The sequence below is a fragment of the Sander lucioperca genome, chromosome 2 (genome assembly GCF_008315115.2).
Source record: "Sander lucioperca isolate FBNREF2018 chromosome 2, SLUC_FBN_1.2, whole genome shotgun sequence".
In the NCBI taxonomy this organism is placed as follows: Eukaryota; Metazoa; Chordata; class Actinopteri; order Perciformes; family Percidae; genus Sander; species Sander lucioperca.
Window position 1 is genome coordinate 35,584,189 of NC_050174.1, and position 10,000 is coordinate 35,594,188.

General features: G+C 44.9%; 1 protein-coding gene across 1 annotated transcript in view; it reads right to left on the minus strand.

Moving 5' to 3' along the window:
• trpm6 (transient receptor potential cation channel, subfamily M, member 6) overlaps positions 1 to 10,000 on the minus strand; it is a 56,893-nt gene that overhangs the window by 32,247 nt on the left and 14,646 nt on the right. Inside the window, exons 10-13 of the mRNA XM_031317284.2 lie at positions 9,150 to 9,378; positions 6,356 to 6,508; positions 3,071 to 3,217; positions 2,220 to 2,348 (exon numbers count right to left, since the gene is read on the minus strand). Coding sequence (XP_031173144.2) covers positions 2,220 to 2,348; positions 3,071 to 3,217; positions 6,356 to 6,508; positions 9,150 to 9,378 — 658 coding nt within the window. The remainder of the gene's footprint in view (positions 1 to 2,219; positions 2,349 to 3,070; positions 3,218 to 6,355; positions 6,509 to 9,149; positions 9,379 to 10,000) is intronic.

The window sequence follows — 10,000 nt, forward strand, 5'->3', positions numbered from 1 at the left end:
CTGTCAGCATTTTAACCGTTTTTAATCCAGCTACTAGCTAGCGGTAGGCTAACGTTAGCTGCTGTAGAGTATAGTGTTAACTAGCTAGCGGTAGGCTAACGTTAGCTGCTGTTGAGTATAGTGTTAACTAGCTAGCGGTAGGCTAACGTTAGCTGCTGTTGAGTATAGTGTTAACTAGCTAGCGGTAGGCTAACGTTAGCTACCTGCTGTTGAGTATAGTGTTAACTAGCTAGCGGTAGGCTAACGTTAGCTGCTGTAGACTATAGTGTTAACTAGCTAGTGGTAGGCTAACGTTAGCTGCTGTCGAGTATAGTGTTAACTAGCTAGCAGTAGGCTAACGTTAGCTGCTGTCGTGTATAGTGTTAACGAGCTAGCGCGAGGCTAACGTTAGCTGCTGTCGAGTATGCGGTAGGCTAACGTTAGCTGCTGTTGAGTATAGTGTTAACTAGCTAGCGGTAGGCTAACGTTAGCTGCTGTGGAGTATAGTGTTAACTAGCTAGCGGTAGGCTAACGTTAGCTGCTGTGGAGTATAGTGTTAACTAGCTAGCGGTAGGCTAACGTTAGCTGCTGTTGAGTATAGTGTTAACTAGCTAGCGGTAGGCTAACGTTAGCTGCTGTTGAGTATAGTGTTAACTAGCTAGCGGTAGGCTAACGTTAGCTGCTGTTGAGTATAGTGTTAACTAGCTAGCGGTAGGCTAACGTTAGCTGCTGTTGAGTATAGTGTTAACTAGCTAGCGGTAGGCTAACGTTAGCTGCTGTTGAGTATAGTGTTAACTAGCTAGCGGTAGGCTAACGTTAGCTGCTGTTGAGTATAGTGTTAACTAGCGTCACATGCAGCAGTGTTTGTGTTGCCTGTATCGTCTTCAGAGCATCAGAGAGAAGTGCAGACATCAGTGGCTCCAGATTTCGGTAGCCAGGGTTGGCAGAACATTCTCGTCTCCCTCCTTCATTTTACAGTCCAATGGAGGCTAGAACGGCTGGAATGGATTAATCTGCGCTATTTTTTTTAACGCGTTATTTTTTCTCAGATTAATTAATCAAAATTAACGCGTTATTTTGACAGCCCTAGTTTTTTTCCGATACCGGTACTAAAGCGGTACTTTTAAAACGGTGCCGGTGCCTGAACGGTGCCTGAACCGATAAAAGAAGAAGAAAAAAGAAGGGTACTAAACAACAGTCGGCGACATTTAAGAACAACTTGTTTATTACTACGGCCATATGGTCAAATTTAAATGATTTAATAGTAATGTAATAACTATAACTTATAATAAACAATAACTTATTTCACCAGTAAATTGCTGCTGAATGACAAAAACCACCAGATGGGAAAAGGGTATTTTACAATAACTCTGAATGCACCGCGAGGCTGTAGGTTACCAGTTTCAGTGAACGCACCGTCTGTGTTTTTCCGACGTCGTCATTTGCTGCTGCAGAGCAGACTGTTGAAATACAGTCACACTTTACACTGTTTAACGTTAGCTGTCAGCATTTTAACCTGTTTAATCCAGCTGCTAGCTAAAGCTAGGCTAACGTTACCTGCTGTTGAGTGGAGTGGAAAGTCAGGCACCGAAATAAGGCACCGAAATTTTCGTTGTTATTCGGTCTCGGTTGACAGGTATCTATATAGTAATACTCTCATATACATTAGACAGGTACCTATATAGTAATACTCTCATATACATTAGACAGGTACCTATATAGTAAGAACATTAACTCCTCCTTTCATTGGCAGTTTTTAATTGAACAACCCTGTCGGCTGCATTCTCTGCAATAAGTGTAGCACAGCCCTTGCGCAATGAGATATTGCACAACTAACATATTGCACAACTAACATATTGCACAACCCCAATAGCCTACGTATTGCTCAAATGACATAATGCACAAGTTAGATATTCTTCAGCTTTTTAAGTAAACTTTATTGTCAATTCTACAATAAGTGCCAGACGTACAGAGCAATTAAAAATAATAAGTGTTTCCTCCGTGTCTCTGTGACGTGTAACGTTAGACAGCCAATCACAAGCATTACTTGGTAGAAGCATTTGCTATTTGGCGCCATATGCGGTTGTGTATATTAACATTTAAAAATGAATATTGACATTTGTAAGTTTAGATGCCGAATATAAGATGACCCCACTTTTTCCAGGGACAAAACACATGTTTTTAATCGGGCTAATACGGTAGTTAAATAATCCCAAAGAGAAGAGAAATGAAGAACATACCTCTCTGGTTTTCTCCACGGCAGTGGACAGGATGTACGCTATGACGAGCCACTCCTCAACACTGGGCCGATCCCCCATCTTCACCAGAACCACGTAGGAGAACAACATCAGAAAGGCCAAATACGACATCTAGAGTGGAGACAGAGACAGTGGAAGAAGAATCAGGCCGAGATATGATGGAGGGATTAGAAAAACACACACATACACAGGGCCCTATTTTAACGATCTGAGAGCACGGCGTGAAGCGCCTGGTGCAGGTGTGTTTAGGGCGTGTCCAAATCCACTTCTGCTAGTTTGACGGCGGAAAAAAGGGTCCGTGCGCCGGGTGCATGGTTCTAAAGGGTTGTACTTAGTGTCTTCATTAATCAGAGGGGTGTTTTGGGCGTAACATTTTACTAATGCTCTGTTAAAATAACAATGAAATGCTGCGTTATTGACTTTCGACCAGGTTTTTGTTGGTCAATGGTGCCATCACTTCCCGCTGCCTCAAGATAGCAATACACCCAGAATGCACCTGAACACACCTCCCTGTAAGACCAGCACGCCCAGAATGCACCTGAACACACCTCCCTGTAAGACCAGCAAGCCCAGAATGCACCTGAACACACCTCCCTGTAAGACCAGCCATGGGCCACAGATGGGTGCAGGTGCATTTTCTATTTAAACAACGTGGGCGCAGGACGGGAAACTGACAACTGCGTCGGTCTTAAACTAGCAAAGACACTTGCATCGGGCTTTGCGCTGCGCTGCGCCGGGTGCAAGATAGGGCCCCAAAACTACTTAGTTAAGTTGATAATACCCTGTGTGTTTCCACAAAGAGAAATCTTTTTCCCAACATGCAGAGTACCTACTGTGTGAAACCAGAACTTGACAACGGGAGCTGTGTAGAACTCGTAGAGTCGTGTGATCCAGGACAGATACCGCACGCTGAAAGATGACATGGTTTCAGACACGGGGCCAAAACACTTGTCATGGCCTCGCTCCGCATCCTGCCTGCCCTGTGGGAAACAAGTGTTAAGGCCTGTTCACACATACACACACACACACACACACACACACACACACACATCATTGACATAATGCATTCCCTATCCCCTTACCCTAACCTTAACCATCCCAGACCTTTAACCTTGTGGGGTCCAGCATTTTGGCCCCACAATGCTGTCCGGACCCCACAAGTATACTGGACTCCTGGCTTTTGGACCCCACAAATATAGTGGACACAAACACACACACACACACACACACACACACACACACACACACACACACACAGATAGACACACACACACACACACACACACACAAGAACAAGAACGGTAACGTTGAGGGCATCCACACTGCTGAACGATAACGTTTTGCAAACAGCGGCATCAAGCTCAACTGCAGCTCCAGCTGATAATAATACATAATTCACTGATACAGCAAACGTTGAAATGTACAATTACAGCAATGTCTGTAGTAAGATCCTAGATCATCCTGAATTCAGGTTAGAGCTGTAGATCTTTGCCCGAACACGACGGGCTCAGGCTGGCCTCGGGCTCGGGCTGGGCTCGGGCTCTGGCCGGGCTCGGGCCGGGCTCGGGCTCTGGCTGGGCTCAGGCTGGCCTCGGGCTCGGGCCGGGCTCGGGCCGGGCTCGGGCTCTGGCTGGGCTCTGGCCGGGCTCGGGCTGGCCTCGGGCTGGCCTCGGGCTCTGGCCGGGCTCAGGCCGGGCTCGGGCTGGCCTCGGGCTCGGGCTCGGGCTGGCCTCGGGCTCGGGCCGGGCTCGGGCTGGCCTCGGGCTCGGGCTCGGGCTGGCCTCGGGCTCGGGCTGGGCTCGGGCTGGCCTCGGGCTGGCCTCGGGCTCTGGCCGGGCTCGGGCTGGGCTCGGGCTGGCCTCGGGCTGGCCTCGGGCTTGTATTCCAGGTTGTGCGGTAAATGAGCGGTCAGGTGATGCGTTTCGATTAGCGTGTAAATGGATGGTGAGGAGGTGAAACGGAGGCTGGAGCCACTGGAGGACTTATTTTATTTCTTTGTTCCAGCTTCCAAGTGGCCGATAGCCTCCGATAGTCACGAATACATGATGTTAAAACATGTAGAAATGACTCATTCTTGACGAAAGGCTAAAGAGCTGTGTGCGTGCGTGTGCACATTTGAATATTGGGCTATAAATGGGTTCGGGCTTTTAAAAAGCTGTTAATCAGAATGTACTTGTCGGGCTCGAGCCTTGTCGGGCCTAACTTTTAAGGCCGGATTAAAGCTCTAACTGTCCGTCCACGCCGCCGCCGACTTGATCTTCTAAAGATACAGGAAGTCATTCATTTTCAATGGAAGCTGCTTCTCTCAGCTGCAAGGAGCGGAAAATCTGTCGGCGTCGCGTTTTGGGCGTTTTGAGCGACCAGAGAGTCAATCAGAAAGTTGAAAGTAGGTCAACTTTATGGTAATGAGCTATGACGCGGTTCAGCGGCAACCAATCAGAATATAGACGTCCTTCACACTGGCTGATCCCAGAGAAACATACGATGTAAACTTTGGTTCCTACCAAAACATTAGTTCAGAGAAAAAGGAGGAGAAGCTCATCATGGCCGTTGCTGGGTTCCCTATCATTTATGATATTTGCGTATAGGGACCAGTTAACGTTACCTGCCGGTCACATGGTCTCTAAACAGTCCGCTCACGGTGAAGTCCTGCACGGATCAACAGCTGGCGGCTGCTCGCTCTGCCTGCACGCTGCTGCGGTTCAGCGGCTAACGAGCGAGCTAACTGCTAACAGACACCGCTGCGACCAACAACCAATACACATTCTGTCATTATATATGTCATTTATAAAAGGTTTCTAGTGTCAGTGTATTGGCCGTGCAGTGGCTGCTTGATCTTTTTCCATGATGAACATAGAATGCTGCTACGTCAGAGCGGCCAAAGCCTCAAACAGCTTCCCCGGACTTTCTGACCAGCGTCCTTGACCGGGCGGCCAGAGCTTCTTTGCAGCTCAACTCGGCGGCGGTGTGGACGTACGGTAATTCTCAGCGCTCCGGAGAACAGATCTTTGCAGAGCACTGGGATAAAACATCGACAGCATGATGATAGTCTCACGTTGCCGGACCTTCCTCCACGTCGTTCTCCTCTGTCGTTGTCGTTAAAGTTGTGGTGTGGACTCCGCCGTTCACTGGAGTAAGAACCATTTTTAAAACTATATCTTTATAATCAACTTTTTAGTTATCGTTCTTGCTGTGGACGACCCTTAAGGCACCAAATCTGACAAAAACGATTTTGATCCGGCACGCATTATTAATTTAGTTAGTTTTTTAGGTCATTTTGTCACTTTTGTCGACGTTTTAGTCACTTTTCCCAAAGTTTTTGTCACTTTTTTTGACATTTTGGTCACTTTTTCCAAAGTTTTTGTAACTTTTTTTGACATTTTGGTCACTTTTCCCAAAGTTTTTGTCACTTTTTTTGACATTTTGGTCACTTTTCCCAAATTTTTTTTGACATTTTGGTCACTTTTTCCAATGTTTTTGTAACTTATTTTGACATTTTGGTCACTTTTCCCAAAAATTGTTTTGACATTTTTTGACATTTTGGTCACTTTTCCCAAAAATTTTTTTTGACATTTTGGTCACTTTTCCCAAAGTTTTTGTCACTTTTTTTTGACATTTTGGTCACTTTTCCCAAAATTTTTTTGACATTTTTTGACATTTTGGTCACTTTTTTCAATGTTTTGTCACTTTTTTTTGACATTTTGGTCACTTTTCCCAAACATTTTTTGACATTTTTTTGACATTTTGGTCACTTTTCCCAAAATTGTTTTGACATTTTTTGACATTTTGGTCACTTTTCCCAAAGTTTTTGTAACTTTTGCTGACATTTTGAGCGCTTCTTTTCTATGATGGCTGAGGAACTTTTTTGTTGGCTTTTTTAGGGCTTTATGTCGACCAAACTGTACGAGAGAAGACTATATGAGACATGCAATAATATGTGATATAATATGATATTTGACTTTTTCGATTAAATAAAAGCATGTCAATAATCTCTACATGTCCGGCTCTTGTTGTGATTCTTTATTTTCCAGTATGGCCCGTAGTGGAGTTTCACGCCCTGCCTTAAGGCTACTAGGATTGGAAAACGGCGCTGGATAAGTGTCCTGCCTGCAGTTTACCACGTGATTGGTTCCATCGAAGATGGGCGGTGACTTCACAGACTCAAGACCGAACAGCATGGCCTCATGGGACTGCGGCACGTGGCACATTTCCGCTTTACTTTTAAACTCCAGCAGCAGGATGGCAGGGGGCAGAAGCAGGCTCAGAATGATCTGAAAGAAAGATATACAACAAAATGTATGATGTACAGTCATGTGAACAAATTAGGTAATTAGGTAGTAATCTTTAGGAAATTGATCTTAATGCCTTAATTTAAAAAAATGAGGAAAAATCCAACCTTTAAGGACACCAATTTTCTTTGCGAATGAATAATGTATCGTAAATAAATAAATGTTCTTCCTTAAAATACAGGGCGCATAAGTCAGTACACCCCTATGTTAAATTCCCATAGAGGCAGGCAGACTTTTATTTTGAAAGGCCAGTTATTTCATGGATCCAGGATACTATGCATCCTGATAAAGTTCCCTTGGCCCCCACATCATCACATACCCTTCACCATACCCCCACATCATCACATACCCTTCACCATACCCCACATCATCACATACCCTTCGCCATACCCCCACACATCTTACGTACTTTACTTTTGTAAGTTATGTAAAGTAAACATAAAATAAATATTATAATTATTAACATTGAATAATCGTAATGTGAAAGGGATGCGAGGAGTCCTGAACCCGCCGAGATTCATGTTCATTATGTTCACATGTTATTTTTTTCTTTTCATAGCGACACAAACGCATCATAAATGAAGACAAGAAAATCTTTGTTACAGCAATTACAATTAGAGACTTAAAAGGTGCAATGCATTTAAACTATGAATTTTCTCTGGTTCATCTGACAGCTCTAGTTTACCTTGAGGAAGGATGTTTCCTCGGCTCTACTTTACCTTGAGGAAGGATTTTTCCTCGGCTCTACTTTACCTTGAGGAAGGTGAGTTTCTCGGCTCTACTTTACCTTGAGGAAGGATTTTTCCTCGGCTCTACTTTACCTTGAGGAAGGTGAGTTTCTCGGCTCTACTTTACCTTGAGGAAGGATTTTTCCTCGGCTCTAGTTTACCTTGAGGAAGGATTTTTTCTCGGCTCTACTTTACCTTGAGGAAGGATTTTTTCTCGGCTCTAGTTTACCTTGAGGAAGGATTTTTTCTCGGCTCTACTTTACCTTGAGGAAGGATTTTTCCTCGGCTCTAGTTTACCTTGAGGAAGGATTTTTCCTCGGCTCTACTTTACCTTGAGGAAGGTGAGTTTCTCGGCTCTACTTTACCTTGAGGAAGGATTTTTCCTCGGCTCTAGTTTACCTTGAGGAAGGATTTTTTCTCGGCTCTACTTTACCTTGAGGAAGGATTTTTCCTCGGCTCTAGTTTACCTTGAGGAAGGAGATTTCCTCGGCTCTACTTTACCTTGAGGAAGGTGAGTTTCTCGGCTCTACTTTACCTTGAGGAAGGATTTTTCCTCGGCTCTAGTTTACCTTGAGGAAGGATTTTTTCTCGGCTCTACTTTACCTTGAGGAAGGATTTTTCCTCGGCTCTAGTTTACCTTGAGGAAGGAGATTTCCTCGGCTCTAGTTTACCTTGAGGAAGGAGTTTTCCTCGGCTCTAGTTTACCTTGAGGAAGGTGAGTTTCTCGGCTCTACTTTACCTTGAGGAAGGATTTTTCCTCGGCTCTAGTTTACCTTGAGGAAGGATTTTTCCTCGGCTCTAGTTTACCTTGAGGAAGGAGTTTTTCTCGGCTCTAGTTTACCTTGAGGAAGGAGATTTCCTCGGCTCTAGTTTACCTTGAGGAAGGAGTTTTCCTCGGCTCTAGTTTACCTTGAGGAAGGAGATTTCCTCGGCTCTAGTTTACCTTGAGGAAGGAGTTTTTCTCGGCTTTAGTTTACCTTGAGGAAGGAGTTTTTCTCGGCTTTAGTTTACCTTGAGGAAGGATTTTTCCTCGGCTCTAGTTTACCTTGAGGAAGGAGATTTCCTCGGCTCTAGTTTACCTTGAGGAAGGAGTTTTTCTCGGCTTTAGTTTACCTTGAGGAAGGAGTTTTTCTCGGCTTTAGTTTACCTTGAGGAAGGAGTTTTTCTCGGCTCTAGTTTACCTTGAGGAAGGAGATTTCCTCGGCTCTAGTTTACCTTGAGGAAGGAGTTTTTCTCGGCTTTAGTTTACCTTGAGGAAGGAGTTTTTCTCGGCTTTAGTTTACCTTGAGGAAGGATTTTTCCTCGGCTCTAGTTTACCTTGAGGAAGGAGATTTCCTCGGCTCTAGTTTACCTTGAGGAAGGAGTTTTCCTCGGCTCTAGTTTACCTTGAGGAAGGTGAGTTTCTCGGCTCTACTTTACCTTGAGGAAGGATTTTTCCTCGGCTCTAGTTTACCTTGAGGAAGGATTTTTTCTCGGCTCTACTTTACCTTGAGGAAGGATTTTTTCTCGGCTCTAGTTTACCTTGAGGAAGGATTTTTCCTCGGCTCTACTTTACCTTGAGGAAGGATTTTTCCTCGGCTCTAGTTTACCTTGAGGAAGGAGATTTCCTCGGCTCTAGTTTACCTTGAGGAAGGAGTTTTTCTCGGCTTTAGTTTACCTTGAGGAAGGAGTTTTTCTCGGCTTTAGTTTACCTTGAGGAAGGATTTTTCCTCGGCTCTAGTTTACCTTGAGGAAGGAGATTTCCTCGGCTCTAGTTTACCTTGAGGAAGGAGTTTTTCTCGGCTTTAGTTTACCTTGAGGAAGGAGTTTTTCTCGGCTTTAGTTTACCTTGAGGAAGGAGTTTTTCTCGGCTCTAGTTTACCTTGAGGAAGGATTTTTCCTCGGCTCTACTTTACCTTGAGGAAGGAGTTTTTCCTCATGTTGAGCGAGCCGGTCCAGAGATCTGTGAGCAGCGTCTGAGTGCAGGAGTGCGAGACGAACGGCCGGTGGCTCGAGGAAACCGCCATCTGCAGACACGTGAAGCGGCTCCACGCCTCCATCTCTGACGTCAGCAGCTTCATCGCCATCTGCTCGTTCTGACGAAACGCTCGGTCCAGCACGTCCACCGCCAGCTGGCCAAACTCCCTGAGACACGGAGACAGGAGACACGCAGGCTTTCATAGAAACAACTGCATTAAATCCAGAATAATTAGAGATGTTCTGATACCGAAACCAGCTTCTGGAAAGCCTCCAATTCTGCCTAAAATGTGGTATCGGTATCAGCGAGTACCGGAGTTTATGCAGCGATCCAAAACCACGTAATTTAGCTCCCAAGAAAATCTACTTTGAAGTAGTTTATTTATGTTCTTTTTCCATTATCACTGACTGCCAAACCGGATTATAAAAGAAAGTTCTTTGACATTCATTGTTTGTGTTTATGTTAATAAACAACAAAGATGGCATCTATGATCTTTGAAATCCCAAACTCAAACTACTAGGGATGCCCCGAATCCAGGATTGGGATTCTGATTGGGCTGAATACTGGGCTTTTTGACGGCGTTGGGTTTCTGCCTAACCATGGAATTTTTTAACAGGGAACTGTACCCTACGCTTGCACTCCGCGCGCTACGCTGGTCGCCGTAATGACGGCGCCGTTGATTACAGGAAGGTGTTTACGTAGGTGGAGCGTTCATGCAGCAGGCTGTGAGGAAGTGGAAATGGAACTGGTGAGCAGAAAAAGTGATGTTTGGCAGAACTTTCAGTCAAA